Source organism: Triticum aestivum, chromosome 1A (assembly GCF_018294505.1).
Source record: "Triticum aestivum cultivar Chinese Spring chromosome 1A, IWGSC CS RefSeq v2.1, whole genome shotgun sequence".
Classification (NCBI taxonomy): domain Eukaryota; kingdom Viridiplantae; phylum Streptophyta; class Magnoliopsida; order Poales; family Poaceae; genus Triticum; species Triticum aestivum.
This window is the reverse complement of record NC_057794.1, coordinates 337,371,070-337,388,429: the sequence shown is the minus strand read 5'-3', so window position 1 is coordinate 337,388,429 and position 17,360 is coordinate 337,371,070. Positions and strand designations below refer to the sequence as shown.

Sequence of the window (17,360 nt, the reverse complement as noted above, 5' to 3'; positions counted from 1 at the left end):
CTGTTGAGACGACGCCATATGAACTGTGGTTTGGCAAGAAACCAAAGTTGTCATTTCTTAAAGTTTGGGGTTGCAATGCTTATGTGAAAAAGTTTCATCCTGATAAGCTCAAACCCAAATAGGAGAAATGTGTCTTCATAGGATACCCAAAGGAGACAGTTGGGTACACCTTCTATCACAGATCCGAAGGCAAGACATTCATTGCTAAGAATGGATCCTTTCTAGAGAAGGAGTTTCTCTCGAAAGAAGTGAGTGGGAGGAAAGTAGAACTTGATGAGGTAACTGTACCTGCTCCCTTATTGGAAAGTAGTTCATCACAGAAATCTATTCCTGTGACTCCTACACAAATTAGTGAGGAAGCTAATGATGATGATCATGTAACTTCAGATCAAGTTACTACCGAACCTCGTAGGTCAACCAGAGTGAAATCCGCACCAGAGTGGTATGGTAATCCTGTTCTGGATGTCATGTTACTTGACCATGACGAACCTACGAACTATGATGAAGCGATGATGAGCCCAGATTCCGCGAAATGGCTTGAGGCCATGAAATCTGAGATGAGGTCCATGTATGAGAAGAAAGTATGGACTTTGATTGACTTGCCTGATGATCGGTGAGTCATTAAGAATAAATGGATCTTCAAGAGGAAGATGGACGTTGATAGTAGTGTTACTATCTACAAAGCTCAAATTGTCGCAAAATGTTTTCGACAAGTTCAAGGTGTTGACTACGATGATATTTTCTCACTCGTATCGATGCTTAAAAGTCTGTCTGAATCATGTTAGCAGTTGTCGCATTTTATGAAATCTGGCAAATGGATGTCAAAACCGTATTCCTTCATGGATTTCTTAAAAGAAGAGTTGTATATGATGCAACCAGAAGGTTTTGTCGATCCTAAAGGTGCCAACAAAGTGGACAACGGTCAAAATTATCCTTAGAGGACTAAGGAAATATTTCTCAGTTATGGAGGTGATAAAATCGTTCGTCGTAAAGAGTTACGTTGATGCAAGCTTTTTACATCGATCTAGATGACTCTAAGTCTTGATCTGGATACATATTGAAAGTAGTGGCAATTAGCTAGAGTAGCTCCGTGCAGAGCATTGCAGACATAGAAATTTGCGAAATACATACGGATCTGAATGTTGCAGACCCATAGGCTAAACTTCTCTCACAAGCAAAACATGATCACTCTTTGGGTGTTAATCACATAGCAATGTGAACTAGATTATTGACTCTAGTAAACCCTTTGGGTATTAGTCACATGGAGATGTGAACTAGATTATTGACTCTAGTGCAAGTGGGAGACTGAAGGAAATATGACCTAGAGGCAATAATAAAGTTATTATTTATTTCCTCATTTCATGATAAATGTTTATTATTCATGCTAGGATTGTATTAACAGGAAACATAATACATGTGTGAATACATAGACAAACAAAGTGTCACTAGTATGCCTCTACTTGACTAGCTCGTTGATCAAAGATGGTTATGTTTCCTAACCATGGACATGAGTTGTCATTTGATAAACGGAGTCACATCATTAGGAGAATGATGTGATTGACTTGACCCATTCCGTTAGCTTAGCACTTGATCGTTTTAGTTTACTGCTATTGCTTTCTTCATGACTTATACATGTTCCTATGACTATGAGATTATGCAACTCCCGATTACCGGAGGAACACTTTGTGTGCTACCAAACGTCACAACGTAACTGGGTGATTATAAAGGTGCTCTACAGGTGTCTTCGATGGTACTTGTTGAGTTGTCATAGATCGAGATTAGGATTTGTCACTCCGATTGTCGGAGAGGTATCCCTGGGCCCTATCGGTAATGCACATCACTATAAGCCTTGCAAGCAATGCAACTAATGAGTTAGTTGTGGGATAGTGCATTACGAAACGAGTAAAGAGACTCATCGGTAACAAGATTGAACTAGGTATTAAGATACCGATGATCGAATCTCGGGCAAGTAACATACCGATGACAAAGGGAACAACGTATGGTGTTATGCGGTTTGACCGGTAAAGATCTTCGTAGAATATGTAGGAGCCTATATGAACATCCAGGTTCCGCTATTGGTTATTGACCGGAGACGTGTCTCAGTCATGTCTACATAGTTCTCGAACCCGTAGGGTCCGCACACTTAACGTTTGGTGACGATCATTATTATGAGTTTATGTGATTTGATGTACCGAAGGTAGTTCGGAGTCCCGGATGAGATCGGGGACATGATGAGGAGTCTCGAAATGGTCGAGACGTAAAGATCGATATATTGGATGACTATATTCAGACATCGGAAAGGTTCCGAGTGATTCGGGTATTTTTCGGAGTACCTGGGAGTTACGGGAATACGAGGAAGAAGTATTGGGCCTCATGGGCGAAGTGGTGGAAGAGAGGAGGCAGGGCGCGCGGCCCCCCTAGCCCAAACAGAATTGGACTAGGGAGCCGGCCCCCCTTTCCTCCTTTCCTCCCTCTCCTTCCTTCTCCCCTTCCCCCTTCCTTTCCTCCTCCTAGTAGGAGTAGGAAAGGGGAGTCCTACTCCTACTAGGAGGAGGACCCCTCCTCCTGGCGCGCCCTAGGAGGGCCGGCCGGCCTCCCCCCTTGCTCCTTTATATATGGGGGCAGCGGGGCACCCTAGAACACACAAGTTGATCATTGATCCCTTAGCCGTGTGCGGTGCCCCCCTCCACCATAATCCACCTCAATCATATCGTAGCGGTGCTTAGGCGAAACCCTGCGTCGCTAGCAACACCATCACCGTCATCACGCCGTCGTGCTGACGGAACTCTCCCGTCACGCTCTGCTGGATCGGAGTTCGTGGGACGTCATCGAGCTAAACGTGTGCTGAACTCGGAGGTGCCGTGCGTTCGGTACTTGGGTCGGTCGGATCGTGAAGACGTCCGACTACATCAACCGTGTTCTCATAACACTTCCGCTTACGGTCTACGAGGGTACGTGGACGATACTCTTCCATCTCGTTGCTATGCATCACCATGATCTTACGTGTGAGTAGGATTTTTTTTTGAAATTACTACGTTCCCCAACAGTAATTGGGGTGGAGTACCGTGTGCAGCACACACATGCCATAGCTCGACATGCCCGCTATGTTTTCCCTACCAAAAATAGTGTTGGCAAGGAAAATCATGAAGTAGTGAATGACGGGGTTTTGGATGCTCGATACCTTCTTTCCGGAGAGGTCATGTTCGTCCTTGATGGAGATGAGTTCCCACAAACCCAATGCGTCAGCAACCGGTGTGCCCCTAGTGTTGAGAACTCCTTGGTTGTCGAAACCGAAGGCACTGCAGAACTGCTCCAGCGTCATTGTTGCTAGACTCTTTCGAGCATGAATGAGCAGCTTAGTTCCACCCCCGAGTCATTGAGAGTGTGGGAGAAGGTGGAGATGAGCTTCACGGTGATGCTGCTCCACGGTGATGAGCTCCACAGCTCGGTTCCACCCTCGAGTCATCGGCATGCTTTGAGAGTTGCGCCATTGCCTCAAATTCCATCTCTCCACCTTGTATTTCGCCAAGAAGTACTAGCTCAATGCCGGATCAGTGGTTTATTTGGGACACATGGTGTTTGGCTCAATGCCACTCCGACGGAAGGGCAGTCACCATGCTCCAGTAGCATGCTGACTGCCGAGGGCTGTAGGTGCTCGGACCGACACGTCTCTACCCGTCCTCCTGTCCTGCGCGCTTCTCGCCAACGGCAATACAAAAGTGTCGAGCACCAGGAGGTGACCAACGTTGAACACTATGTCACCATCAAGCTCTAGTGCAGGCAAGATAACGCTGAATTCTGCCTCGTAGGCGCGCCATGTAAGCAATCCTGGAGCCCAAATGAGCTTTCTGTGAAAATCGATCGGGATCAACCGGGATTAGAAAGGACATGGTGCCAGTTTAAGGGATTTTAAGATTAGGGTTTGATTCAGACTTCGTGTACGAATTCAAGGTTGATTTCACATTTTTCTCAAACAACAAATATACAAAATTCTTAAGGAAATCCTTTTTTAAGGGTAAAACACCGAAAATCGTTTGACTCTTGAATCCATCGGCGGCATTATTACAACACTGCTAGGCGGACGACTAATTTAGACGACCAGTGCACGACGATGAATCCCAGCCACCGAAACTCGTCCACAGCCCACACTCTGTTCGCTGGATTTATTGTCGTTCATGGATCGGCCACATGATGTCGTGTGTGGAGCAATTCCGGCATTATTATCTGCCCTTTTTTAGGATGGAAGCATGTTATCCAACCCGAATGGCCAATGCTGTCACTTGCGTATTGAGTTTTTTCATAGCAGCGATCCCCGTGCACAGCACAGACCGTTGACGAGCAAGCGCATCCCCCCACTCATCTCTCTGCTCGTGCGTTTAGCCGTGGAGATCGCGAGTTCGCGACTCGGAGCACCAAAATCCAAAACGCCCAGAGACCGCGCCTCGCTGCTGTAGACTGTAGCGGAGTGTCCTCTGCTCCACGTTCTGATCCGACAAGCGAGCAACTCTGCAGCGGAGTCGGCCCAAACATGTTGCGCGGCCCGGCCCATCCCGTGCCGGCGACCGCCGCCACCGCCGCCGGCAGCGGGCAGCCGCTGGTGGTGACGCTGAACTGCCTCGAGGACCCGTCGGTGGAGCGGGACGCGCTGGCCGGCGCGGCGGCCGTGGAGCACGCGCCGCTCTCCGCGCTCGCCTCTGGCCACGTCGAGGCCGCCGCGGCCGTGCTCCTCACCTCGCTCGCCTTCCTCCCGCGCGCCGCGCAGCGCCGGCTCCGGCCGTGGCAGCTGCTGCTCTGCTTGGGATCCCCCGACCGCGCCGCGGACGCCGCAGCGGCCGCGGAGCTCGGCCTCCGCCTCGTCCACGTCGACGCCAACCGCGCCGAGGAGATCGCGGACACCGTCATGGCGCTCTTCCTCGGCCTCCTCCGCCGCACCCACCTGCTGTCCGGGCACGCGTCCTCCTCCACGCCGTCCGCCGGGTGGCTCGGCTCCGTCCAGCCGCTGTGCCGCGGCATGCGGCGCTGCCGTGGGCTCGTGCTAGGCATCGTCGGCGTCAACGCCGCCGCGCGATGCCTCGCCACCCGCAGCCTCGCCTTCCGCATGAGCGTGCTCTACTTCGATCCGCTCTACGAGGTGCCGGATCCGCTATTTCTGCGCTTATAAACCTCTGATCTGCGCTGCTAGGTTTTTACAGTTAAATTATTTTGTTAGCTTACTTTTCTTCTGTTAATTTTTAGCTCTAGCATTGTTCTGTGGTTCTTGTTCGTTGCTAGTTTGGGTGGTTTTGAAGACTTCATAGTTACTAATTGTTCGCTAACTTCCAGCATTTGTTTCATAAAGTATATATATATGTAATCAAATTTCTGGCATTTAGTTCTTCTACCCTCCTGCTAGTTATGACTTATGAGTGTATCTTGTAAGATTACCGTCCTATTTTTGTATGCTAAAGTTAAACCATTGCATTCCTGCATTTGTATGCTAAAGCAAGTCCTCAATATAAGAATCAGTAAAGATGATCAGACAGTCTGAATTTTCTTGATATTCTGTATGCCCTTTTAGGAGTGATCTGATCTTCTTGTCTTGAGAGCTAAAAACTGAATTTAATTTTTCACAACAAGCTGTCTGACGAAGTAGTTTATGTTAGTATGACCACATGAAAATAAATTTATGTTTCATGGCGGAATTAGTATCTACACAAGGAATTTCTCAGCTGCTGTTATGTTTCTTCATACAATAAATTGTACCCCATGTAAGTATGTGCCAGAGTTAAAGCACCACACTGATTTCCAACTGTGAAACATTTTGTGAAGGGTGTGGGCAAAACAAAGCGGCCTTCCATTGTATTTCCTTCTTCCGCCAGAAGAATGGATACTCTCAATGATTTATTGGCAGCAAGTGACCTTGTTTCACTTCACTGTGCGTTAACAAATGATACAACAAACATAATTAGTGCCGAGCGTCTGCAGCACATAAAACCTGGTAAGATAGTTGCTTCCTATTTCCATATTCTGTTTCCCCCTTATATTTGGCCTTGACAGACTTACTGGTTTTCTTCAATCATAGTCTCTCATTGACTATCTTTTGAGCCCTGCAGGAGCTTTCATAGTCAATACCAGTAGCTGCCAGCTGATAGATGACTGTGCACTGAAACAACTCTTGCTCGATGGGACTATTGCTGGATGTGCATTGGATGGCGCTGAAGGTCCACAATGGATGGAAGCATGGGTATGAAACTTAGATCTGGTTACAATTAAATTTTGTCCAAAAGGCTGTTTGAAATGAAAAACAGCCAAATATCTTCCTATAGAATAATCTGTTCTTCTTTTCAGTACGCCTTATTTGAGATGCAGTTTCTTTCCAGCAAACCTTCTTTGAGTTTCAGTTTCTTTCCAGTAAACCTTCTTTGAGTTTCAGTTTCTTTCCCATGAGAAGATTCAGTTCTGCTAGGATATGTCGTGACACTGTATTACATTTCTAGTTCACCACTTGTGGAAGGCGCTCCTTATTAACATAACTACATACGTCAGTGAGGATAGGAAGATAGTGCAAGTGATGTAAGTATATGTAGGAAACTTTCTTCTAGAGGTATAGACTATACAGTTAGCTAATTGACCTGCCTACTGGTTCCAAGAGATGCACAACTGATGCACTCTTTAGTTCTTTTGCCCTACGCTTGGACTATGGTCACTATACTATGAATTTTGGCAAGATGATTATATCTAGAAGAGCATGTTTTACCGCAAGGAAAATGAAAAGGCATAGCCTAGTGGTGGGAAGGGGTTGATGCCTTCCCACCCACCCAGGTTCAAGGCATGGTACTTGCAATTTGGGTTTGTTGCACCAATTATACTGTAGGGGGTTCCCTTACAGTCTTTCTGTCAAAAATAATAATTGATTAAGCACTAACTATGTTTTTTCTTCAATAATAGGTACATGAGATGCCGAACGTGTTAATTCTTCCTCGAAGTGCAGACTATAGTGAAGAAGTGTGGATGGAAATCAGAGAGAAAGCAATCACAATATTACAATCCTTTTTCTTTGATGGCATTGTTCCAAACAATGCTATTTCCGATGAAGATGAAGCAATAAGTGATGTTGGATGTGAAGATGATCAGCTATATAAACAGGCAAATGAACACTCTTTGCGGGTCTGCGATGGTGAACAGCAGACAGATGAAAGCCAACTAACTCTAGAGTGTGACAAGAGAAGAGCCATCTCCAAGCCTGAAGTGCCTGAAGCTTCAGGGCAGTCCCAAAGTATTGGTTTGAGATCAGAAGGAAGACGTAGCAGATCTGGAAAGAAAGGGAAAAAGAGACCTGCGCGCCGCAGATCACAACAGAAAATGGATGAATTGTCAACTGTGGAGAGCGGAAGTAATTATTCTTCACGAAGAGATGATGATACTGTGATGAGTGGCCGGGACCAAGTCTTAAGTTCCAGTTCACGATTTGCTTCCCCCGAGGAATCCAAAAATAAGCTCAGGTCTTCTGCTGAATCTCCAATGGAAATAATTTCTGAACATAAGTTGCCTGCAGGGCTTGGTAGAAAGCCTCCTGAGAGGCTTAAAGATGGCTTTGTCGTTGCCCTAAGGACAAGAGATAATTCGGGTTTTCATGTTTCAAGAGAAAGAGTTGCTGGTGGTGGCTGGTATCTTGATGTTGTGTCAAATGCTACAAAGAGGGATCCTGCTGCTCAATTCCTAATCACATTTAAAAACAAGGTGGTAGTCGGGTTTCCTCTGTCTCTCTCCCTCTCCCTCTTTTTTCTATGCTGTTCCCTAACCTGTCAGGTATTTTTTTTTGTACAACTACATATACATGTACTTATGATAGGATTTACACCTTTCAGGATACGATGGGATTGCGATCTTTTGTTGCTGGGGGCAAACTATTGCAGGTAATAATACCCTTTTCAGTTAGTACTCGTTCCCTGAAGATATGGTGAGAGGTGAATATAATACTAGTAGTGAAATTAAAAGATTATGCACCGGTGTTCTTCTGTGCATGAACCTCTTGGTAATTTTTAGATGCAATGACATCTATGGTCACACCATTTTTTATGCTTTACACATTGTCCTATTTTTTGTTCCATGTTGAAAATTACCAACTTGATTCCACGGTATGCTTAAAACAAGTACTAGTGTATCTTGTACTACTCTTCCGTTTGACCTTTTTGTTTTGAGAATTTACTTTGAATAGTTGTTAAGTGCTCGCTCCATGCTCGATTCCATTGCAGGAGGTTTAAGAAGTTTATGAATAGAATCACTGATTTGTTCTTACATTCCACGATCCCTGTATAATTTTCAGCATTGAAAGTGAAATGCTTTATGTAGATTGCCGATTTACTATATTTAACTCGCTTTTAAACTTGTTTTCAGGTTAATAAGAAGGCGGAGCTCGTATTTGCCAGTCATGCTTTTGATGTTTGGGAGAGCTGGACGCTGGAAGGGTCTTTACTGGAGTGCTGCAAACTGGTCAACCACAGAAATCCTTTGGTATGCCCATTTGTGTATCACCATTTTATGCACATAACAGCAACATTTAAGAGTTATAAGATGCACATCCGTCCTCGTCCCAATGGCAATAGCCAATCTTCATTTTCATTGCAAAACAGGACCAGTTAATGTTCTGGACCGGGAATTTCCACCGCCATGACTAACTCAAAAAAACAGTTCTGTTGGTAATATTTTGTTTCCTGATGGTGGTTTAAATTGTGCGTAGGCTGCATTGGAGGTCTATATCGAGATCCTCGCAGCGGTGAGCGAAGAAGATGGCGTCACCAGGTGGCTCGATTGATCAAAATAACCCATCCATCTGCTTTAGGAGAACCAAAGCAACTGACTCATCAGTGTTGTATTCTGGCTGGCCTGGGGGTTCACTCAGTTTTCTTTATTTTCCTGCCAAGTGTTAAGTTTTGGCCATTCTACCTATTGCAGAGACCTTGCAAAGCCACTGCGAATTGTTCCATAGTTTCACTGTTGTAGCCTGTACGAGTATCAAGTGTCGACAACAAGCGTACTGCTATTTCCAGGGGAGAAAATATCTAGTCTATTTACAGTTACTACTTGTTATCCTTGTCGATCTCTTCCTTCCACAGCTCCGGCCAGTTGGTCCGGGCCTCGTCGACGCCGAGCAGCGAGCCTTCCTTCTCCGGGTCCCAGCTCGCCGACAGCGTCCCGTAGGCGATGCCGAGCGCCGACGTGCCGAAGGAGAGGAGGATGGTGAGCAGCTGCACCCACGACGGCACCTCCGCCCCGCCGCCGCGCTTGAGCGCGTCGTACACGTTGAGGAGCGCCACGCCCGACGCCATCGGGACGCCCACCGTGAACAGGATCCGCCGGAGGATGCGGTCGAACACCACCTGCGGCAGCTCGTCGTCGCCGCGGCCGCCGCCGTCCTCCTCGCGGGCGGGCTCCACGAGCGACTCCTTCAGGAGCAGCAGCTGCTGCTGCTCCTCCCGCTCCCGCACCCGCTGCTGCTGCCGCTGCTTCTCCTTGCGGCTCGTCTTCTTGTTTCCTGTGCTGTCCGCGGCTGGCGTGCCGACGCCGCTGCCGTTGCCGGCCGCGTGTAGCCGCCGGGCCGGGGCTCGTCGTTGCCTGGACGGCGTCGCGCGAGGTGGTGAAAGGATGGAAGTGGAGGATAGGCTGTGCATCTGTTGGTGATGAGGGTAAGGGGCGGGCTGGAGAGCCATTACGTGGAGCAAGGCGGCCATGCGCGCCGCCGGTGGATTCGTAGGAGGCGGCGAGCTGCTCTCCCGCTTCCTCGTGGTAATAGCCTTATCGCCATGGGCAGTGGTCAGTGGTGGCGCGTAACTGCATTCTCGATGCCTTCCTGGGTTGGGTGCCACGTGTGTCGGCCCCACAAAAGATAGTCAAAACGTTTGTGCCCGGCCGTCTGGTTAGAAACTTCGGCCGGTCGCACGCGAGCCTGACGATCAAGCCTGTCGTACATCTAGTTAAAAAAAGAGAGGCTGTCGTACATCTCACCCCTGCACCATCTGTCCATCTTATACTTATTTTTTTCGGGCGCTTATCTTTTTTCTTTCTCTGTCTTCTTCCTCCCGACCCCCTTCTCTCCACTCCTCGTCTTCTTTCTTCGGATCCCCTCAGCAGCTCCTCATCTTACTCCTTTAGATTGCATCGCCGGCTAGCCCTAATCCTGTGTATGTCCCCTGCCTCCAACCTCAGCGCCCACGCCCACTTCTTCCACTGCCCATGGCTACAGGTCCCTTTCGCCCCGGCGAGCTAGAGTTGGAAAGCCGCCATGAATATGCCATCACGAGTTGCTCACAGTTTCCTATGTTGGAACCGTCCACGGAAAATGCTATAACAACGGCGGCGTGACTGCTACAACCATCTCCTCCCAAAATGAACCTAAAAGCTTTGCTTCTCCATTGATGCTGCAACCGAGGACCCAAAAAGCTGCAACCGTTTGATTCGAAAGCTTCAACCCGCGGGTATATAAAGTTTCAACCGGACACCGTGCACTAATAAAAGCTACAATTGTCCATATGAAAGCTTCAACCGTAATTTAAAAAAGTTTCGATGGATCACCTGTGCAACTGAAAAAAGCTACACCCGTTCATGTGAAAGTTCAAACCATATTTGGAAAAGCTTCAACAGGCGAAATAGAGAAGTTTCATCATATCACTACGAAATAAAAAGAAGCTTCAACTCCACGAGTACACAACGAAAAAGTTGCAAGTGTTGAGATGAAATGCTTCAACACTATATTTGAAAAGCTTCAAGCAGAGACCAGCGACAAAAAGCTGGAATCGACACCTCACCATTGATGCAACTGACTACTGCGATGGCTTCACGGCGGAGCTACAGCTACAGCGGTGACGAACTCCACGGACCGGCGGGTCAATTTATTTTGTTGGGTCCGATTTGGTGCATAAGAGGGGCGGGCCATGGGGTACCAGTGGTCCAACCGGCGAGCCGTGAACAGCAAGCGGTGCGAGCCAGCGGTGTTTCGAGGTCGTCTGGTCGACGGTTCGCTACCCCTATGAGCGTGCTAGAGACGAAGGAGGGTAGGGAAAGAAAAAAGAGAAGACAGCTGAGATCTAACAGCCCATGTACTCTCAGATCGAACGACTGCTAGGCAGCCGGCCGAAAATTGGGCCGGCCGGCCGGCGTGGCTCTAAGAGACATCTCTTTCGTGCGTCCTGGTTGACCGTCAGATTCAGGCCCGAATCTTCTGTTCGACAGTTCCACTCTTCCCGTGTTCTGGAGATCGTGTTTGACGTCCATACCTCATCGGACGGCCTTCACTTGAAGGCATCTCTTTCTTGCGTCCTGCTTGACACGGGGACCCACTGTCAGAGTGACGCAATGGCAACTCCTACTGCAGGTACGGGCTGAACTTCTGAAGTGAGTAATGAGTGCTGTGAATGACGGCAACCACGCAAGCTTGGAGCTGGAACGAGGTTCTTTATTGTAGCCGAATCCAACAACTAAAGCGAACCGTAGACACCAAAGTGACACAGGTAATATTGTGGAAGCGTAGATGCACCTCCGTTATGTCGATCATATAAAGTTGTGAAGTACTCCTCGTACTAATGCTAGCCTTGATTATGCACCGGCTGTTTGATTGAGTCATTGCTGTCATGCAAACAAACACAACCGGAGAAGAAAAGAGGTCCGATCGACTAGCTTGCAGTACAAGAACATGTGGTGTGCGAACGCGAAGGAAACACACCGTTCGTCCGTCCATGCCCATGGCGTTCCCTTCACTCCTCGCGCTCGTAGCTCCCCGACGACGCCGACGCCGACGCGTGGGCCGACAGACCCCGCGCAAGTTGGAGTTCCTGCATAGAGCATACGGATGCAAATGAAGAGTTGACACTTGACACTAGGAGCTGCGGGTCAATGCGGTGTATGGCAACGACGACATACGTCTCTGAACCTGAGGTCGTCCTCGAGCATGTGCACCACGTGCCCCATGGTGGGCCGCTGGCCGCTGTCGGGGTCGACGCACCGGAGCGCGGCGAGGACGGCGCGCTTCAGCACCTTGGACGGCGGCGCCTCGGGCAGCGTCGGGTCCAGCACCTCCTCCACCCTCCTCTCCGCCACCATGCGCTTCAGCCACTCCACCAAGTTCACCTGAGTCACCACGGAAAGTTCAGTTCCACTTCCACCAGAGAAGAGTGCACTGGCAGTGCATGCCGGTCGAAGTGCGCGGGTAGAAGAAAGAAAACGACGGCGAGTAGGACAGCTGACCTCCGCGGTGGGCCTGGTGTAGTCCACCGGAGTTCTGCCGGTTATCATCTCCATGACGAGCACCCCGAAGCTGTACACGTCGCTCCTCTCGTTCAGCATCCCGGTCCGCGCGTACTCCGGCGCCACGTACCTGCAACGCGAATTGCTAAGCTGCGGCCAGGTAAATGAACGGTGACATGGAAATCTAGTGGAGACTGACCCGAAGGTGCCCATGACGCGGGTGGTGACGTAGGACGCCTCGGAGCAGAGGAGCTTGGCGAGCCCGAAGTCCGACACCCTGGCGTTCCACTGCCCGTCCAGGAGGATGTTGCTGGATTTGACGTCTCGGTGGACGATCTTGGGCTCCAGCCCTTCGTGAAGGTACGCCAGCCTGAAGTTCAGGTACAAGATGCACATCAGTTCTAGATAGTGCACCGCGCACGCGTATCAGACTTTCGGTGTTCAAGACATATGTGCCGTTTAAGCAAGAGTAGCACTGGCGATGTTGTTTTCAGCATTCAGATTTCAGAGTGACACACCACTTGCCAATCATGCCAACTAGCAGCAGTGATGTAGTGCGTCCATAAAATTTGTTATCTACAAACATGCCATACTTCTTCTCTACTCCTAATCGGCCACCTTAATTTTAGATTTTTAATTCATGCTTTGTTGAACAATCACATATGAGACGATACGAAAGTGAAGAATTACAGTACCCTTTAGCGGTTCCGAGAAGTATGTGCATCCTTGTGTCCCAGTTGAGCTGACTAATCTCACCCTCCTCATGGTGCAGCCACTTGTCCAGGTTACTGTTCTCCATGTACTCGTAGACCAGCATCCTGCCCATCCAACCAAAGCAGTGACAGGGATCAAATTAAGCAATGTCAACAGAGGGCAGACAGAGAAATGTGGCGCAGTTAGGCATTGCATTTCTCATTACCTGCAGGCGCCCTCGCTGCAGTAGCCGAGCAGACTGACCAAGTTCTTGTGCCGAACCCGGCCGATCGTCGCCACCTCCACCTTGAAATCTTTCTCGGCCTGGCCCCTGAAACCAAGGACGGAGCAGTTGGTGATCGCTGTTTTGAAATTTGAACATCTTGGGCCCCAGGAGGCCGCTGGAGGCAGTTACTACCGGCCATGGTTGCGGAGTAGTACTCGTGAACTGAACATTCAAATCTGACAACTGCCCTGAAACAAAGTTGTTGCTCCCAACTAAACAAGAAAATAACACTTCTCCTGATCACACACATCTCGGGAACTGTGAGAAATTTCAGCGTCAAAAAACAGAAGAGTGCGGTTCTAGCGGGAGTTCTGCATTTGAAATCAATCCAGATCGCCTCGTAACGAATTCAAGGGAAGACATCATTTCGCGTTTCTAATGACAAGAAATTCGAATGGTTGAACAATGTGCTGCCTGAAATTCAATTGGAGAAACTCGAGAGACACCGAAAAATTCGAGCTCCGGGACGAGGTTTACCTGTTGTTGTGCAGATTCTTGATGGCGACGAGGGTGGAGTCCCGTAGCACACCCTTGTAGACCACCCCGTAGCCGCCCTCCCCGAGCACGTTCTGGGCGGCGAACCCGTCGGTGGCCTCCTCCAGCTCCCGGCGCGTGTACCGGCGGCCCCAGCCGCGCTGCGACGCGTCGGCCTCCGCGTCGCTGCCGCCGCCGCTCTCGCTGCTCCAACCGCGCGCGCTCCCGGCGATGCTCGTCGCCGTCTCGCCGCTAGTCCGCGCGGACTCGACCCTGATCAGCGGGGCCTTCTGCTCCGCCTTGATGACCTCGATCGGCGGCTGGAACGGCGGCTCGCACGGAGGCGGCGGGTGCCAGCGGACGGACTCCTCGACGATGTCCTTGTCCGCCATCGCCTGATGCAGGTGGTGCTTCATGGACCTGGACGCGCCCCCGTGGTGCAGGCTCGGGGCGACGCGAGGGCATCGCCGGCGCCGGCGCCGGCAGCGGCAGAGGCAGACGGTGAGCACGAGGACGGCGAGGACGACCGCGGCCGCGGCCGCGGCGACGAGGACCCAGGCGCGGAGGCCGAGCACGGGGGTGCGCTGCGAGAGCCAGGCGCTCAGGAAGCCGACGCTCCACGCGGACGTCTGCTGCTTGTGCTGCTGCTGCTGCCCGTGGAGGTGGCTGCGCTGCGGCGTCGGCGTCGGCGGCCGACGGTGAGGTGGGGGATGGGGATGCGGGGGGCTCTTGTTCACGGGCCGCGCCCGTGCGGCTGGCGGCGACAGCCTTCTTGGTGGCGCGGCGGGCGGCGATAGCCTTCTTCGCGGCGCGGCGGGCGGCGAGAGCTTTCTTGGAGGCGCGGCGGGGGCGTCCATGGCTGCAGGCTGCAGCCCGCGGAAGCCGAGCCGCGGAGTGTGCATGCAGACGCAACGGAAGAGAGGAGAGGAGAGGAGAGGAGGGCTTGTGTGCTGCCGAGTGCCGAGTACGTGTGTGCGCGGTGAGTTCGACTTGGTTGAGGCTCGACTGGAGGCTTGACAACCGAGAAACGAGGCAAGTCGTTGGAGAAGATCACGCGGGGAGCCAACGTTAACTCAAGCTTTTCGGCGCTAATTAACGACCCGTTCAGCACGGCCCAAGAAAGCCCACGACCATAACTGCGTACACTGTGCTAAGTGGCCTACGAGATCTCTCATCATCAACGGGATGTGATCGATCGATCGTATGTCCCGCTGAACTGGATGCCTTACCTGACGCCCTAACCGGCGCCTTTTTTTTTTTGCGCCTTAACGGCAGGACCGATCGCTTGCTTATCGCCATCCAAGCGTCTGTTCAAAATTAAGACGGAGCCGCTGCCCCGATTCCTGACTCACGCAGTCACGTGTGCGTTTCCGCCGTCACATAGTTATCATCTTTCAGACTAGTTATCATCTTTCAGACGGTAGGAAGACACTTACTTCTGTTACGGGCGTCCAACCTAATTAACCAGCAAAAGCAAGTTGCTGCAACGTGGTACTGCTGCAAGTGCTACTAACCATCTGATGATTGACTGAACGGCCGTGCCATCTTCAATGGCCCTTTTGACAAACCGGGCCTGGTGTAAAAAAAGCAAACCTTCAAGCACCATCGAGTAGACGGGTTGGCTTGGCTCGTACTGGAAGGGCGGACAAGGTAACGGCGTTCTTTCCCTGACGCGCAAACTGTCAATTAGTGTGGCCAACACCTCAAAAAAAATATAGTGGCCAAGGCATGGATGGCATCGACGAACGATGACGCATGTTGTTTGGGCCGCAACTGGGGTGCCCGCACGCCGCCATTGCACAAGGCGTTTTTTCCTGAGGAGCTCGGTACCACTCTGCCTCTGCATAGCTTGCATAACAAGCCAAAATTAGAACGTTCACAAATTTTTTTTTGCGGGTCTCTGGCATGGCCGTTCCTTTTCGATGTTCTTCGCGCGAAAGGATTGGCTGGGTGGCTGCGCTGCTCCAAAGTCATTGTTAATGGAGTCCCAGGAAGGAGCTTTGTGCATGCCAAAGGTTTGAGGCAGGGAGACCCAATCTCGTCTCTGCTATTCGTGATTGCGATGGATGCACTAACCAACATCATCAACAAAGCAGCGGCTGAAGGCATCATTAGTTCGCTCACGGGAATTGCGGCGTTGCAGTGCCTGTCGATTTACGCCGACGATGTGGCCCTGTTCATCAGACCTTTTGCGTGGGATATGAACTTTGTTCGACAAGCCATACACATTTTCGGCGAGGCGTCCGGACTCAAGGTCAATTACACCAAATCCTCTGCCATTCTCATCATAGGGGACGAGCAGGACCAGCAGAGGGTGGCCGACGTGTTACAGTGCCAGGCGGGTGAGTTCCCCTGCAAGTATCTTGGCCTGCAGCTTGCCATTCGGCAACTTACCAGGGCGCAGTGGCAACCCTTGTTGGACCAGGCGAAGCGCTTTGTTCCGGCTTGGCAGAGAGGGCTTATCCAGCGGCTGGCAGGTTAGTGTTGGTGAATTCAGTTGCTGCAGCGAGGCCCATTCATCACTTAATGGTTTTGGAAGCGCCAAACTGGGTCTTCGAGAAGATAAATAGTTGGACGAGAGCTTTCTTCTAGAAAGGAAAAGAGAAAGTCAGTGGTGGGCACTGCCAAGTCGCATGGAACTCTATCTGCCGGCCGACTCAATTCGGTGGTCTGGGTGTGAAGAAGTTGTAGCTGCAAGCTTTGGCGCTGTGTGTGCATTGGGAATGGCTGTGCAGAACGGACCCCAACAGACCGAGGCAAGGCATTCCCATGACTGATGATAAGATGGCTAGGCAGGTGTTTGATAGCCTAGTTCAGATAAAGGTGAGACATGGGAGCCGTGTGTTGTTCTGGAGGGATAGATGGATTCATAGCTTTGCGATCATTGACATCGCCCTGCGGATCTACAGCAGCGTTGAAGCTCACACGCGCAACCGTAGGACGGTTCAAGAGGCGATGGAAAGTAACAGATGGCTTCAGGATATCCACGGCAACATCTCCTTCATGGCTCAGCTCCAACTCATGCATCTAGGGCACGCGGTGGGATCGGTGCAAATGGACACGCAGTTGCCGGATCACTTCTCATGGCCTTGCGATATTTCAGGACTTTACATGGTGCGATCCATCTACCAGAGGCTTTGCGCTGGGTTGGAGAGGGCCCCTTTCGCGGAGTGCGTCTGGAGGAGCTGGGTACCCCTTAGATGCAAAATTTCCGCTTGGCTAGCAGCTCAACATCGACTGTGGACCTCGAACCGTCGTTCCAGACATGGATTACAGGACCATCCCTCGCCATGCTTTATATGCCTACAGGATGAAGATAATGTTGACCACATGTTGACACAGTGCGTGTATGCAAGAGAGGTTTGGCACTTGGGCTTCCAAGAGCTCAACATTCAGGTCAGGACGCCGGAGCCACACGACACATTCCTTGAATGGTGGCATCTGGCGAGGAGCCAGTTCAGGCACGCCAAGCGGCACGATTTTGATACTCTGGTAATTATCACTGTTTGGGCCTTGTGGAAGCAGAGGAACTCTCGAGTGTTATGAAGGAAATATGCCCTAGAGGCAATAATAAAGTTGTTATTTTATATTTCCTTATATCATGATAAATGTTTTTGTTGGGGAACACAGTATTTCAAATTTTTTCCTACGATCACGCAAGATCTATCTAGGAGATGCATAGCAAAGA

At 50.4% G+C, this 17,360-nt stretch overlaps 3 protein-coding genes across 4 annotated transcripts; 1 reads left to right on the top strand and 2 right to left on the bottom strand.

Moving 5' to 3' along the window:
* The first annotated feature begins 4,325 nt into the window (after positions 1 to 4,325).
* LOC123049324 (C-terminal binding protein AN) lies at positions 4,326 to 9,059 on the top strand. The gene is made up of 7 exons (XM_044472258.1): positions 4,326 to 5,131; positions 5,809 to 5,977; positions 6,093 to 6,223; positions 6,928 to 7,719; positions 7,848 to 7,895; positions 8,377 to 8,493; positions 8,720 to 9,059. Exons 1-7 carry the CDS (start codon positions 4,529 to 4,531, stop codon positions 8,792 to 8,794), a joined length of 1,935 nt encoding a protein of 644 aa, XP_044328193.1. The 5' UTR covers positions 4,326 to 4,528; the 3' UTR covers positions 8,795 to 9,059.
* Positions 9,000 to 10,007, bottom strand: LOC123049347 (protein PAM68, chloroplastic). Its single transcript, XM_044472275.1, has one exon. It carries the CDS (start codon positions 9,708 to 9,710, stop codon positions 9,060 to 9,062), a length of 651 nt encoding a protein of 216 aa, XP_044328210.1. The 5' UTR covers positions 9,711 to 10,007; the 3' UTR covers positions 9,000 to 9,059.
* A 1,496-nt stretch (positions 10,008 to 11,503) lies between these two features.
* Positions 11,504 to 14,719, bottom strand: LOC123049331 (probable serine/threonine-protein kinase At1g01540). 2 transcript variants are annotated; one of them, XM_044472271.1, is made up of 7 exons: positions 13,676 to 14,719; positions 13,139 to 13,243; positions 12,915 to 13,037; positions 12,419 to 12,589; positions 12,220 to 12,349; positions 11,896 to 12,102; positions 11,504 to 11,807 (listed from the first exon to the last, which is right to left on the bottom strand). In XM_044472271.1, exons 1-7 carry the CDS (start codon positions 14,572 to 14,574, stop codon positions 11,730 to 11,732), a joined length of 1,713 nt encoding a protein of 570 aa, XP_044328206.1. In that variant the 5' UTR covers positions 14,575 to 14,719; the 3' UTR covers positions 11,504 to 11,729. The 2 variants fall into 2 exon arrangements, with proteins under 2 accessions (XP_044328206.1, XP_044328200.1); XM_044472265.1 differs by having other exon boundaries at positions 12,220 to 12,589.
* Positions 14,720 to 17,360: the final 2,641 nt, after the last annotated feature.

Bases quoted from the DNA above. Each gene is read 5' to 3' on its own strand.
- LOC123049347 (XM_044472275.1), bottom strand. From the start codon at position 9,710: ATGGCCGCCTTGCTCCACGTAATGGCTCTCCAGCCCGCCCCTTACCCT.
- LOC123049324 (XM_044472258.1), top strand. From the start codon at position 4,529: ATGTTGCGCGGCCCGGCCCATCCCGTGCCGGCGACCGCCGCCACCGCC. The intron at 5,978-6,092 runs GTAAGATAGTTG...TGAGCCCTGCAG, and splicing joins TCTGCAGCACATAAAACCTG to GAGCTTTCATAGTCAATACC. The intron at 7,720-7,847 runs GTGGTAGTCGGG...TACACCTTTCAG, and splicing joins TAATCACATTTAAAAACAAG to GATACGATGGGATTGCGATC.
- LOC123049331 (XM_044472265.1), bottom strand. From the start codon at position 14,574: ATGCACACTCCGCGGCTCGGCTTCCGCGGGCTGCAGCCTGCAGCCATG. The intron at 13,244-13,675 runs GTAAACCTCGTC...CCTTGGTTTCAG, and splicing joins AAGAATCTGCACAACAACAG to GGGCCAGGCCGAGAAAGATT. The intron at 11,808-11,895 runs GTATGTCGTCGT...TGCTCTATGCAG, and splicing joins ACGACCTCAGGTTCAGAGAC to GAACTCCAACTTGCGCGGGG.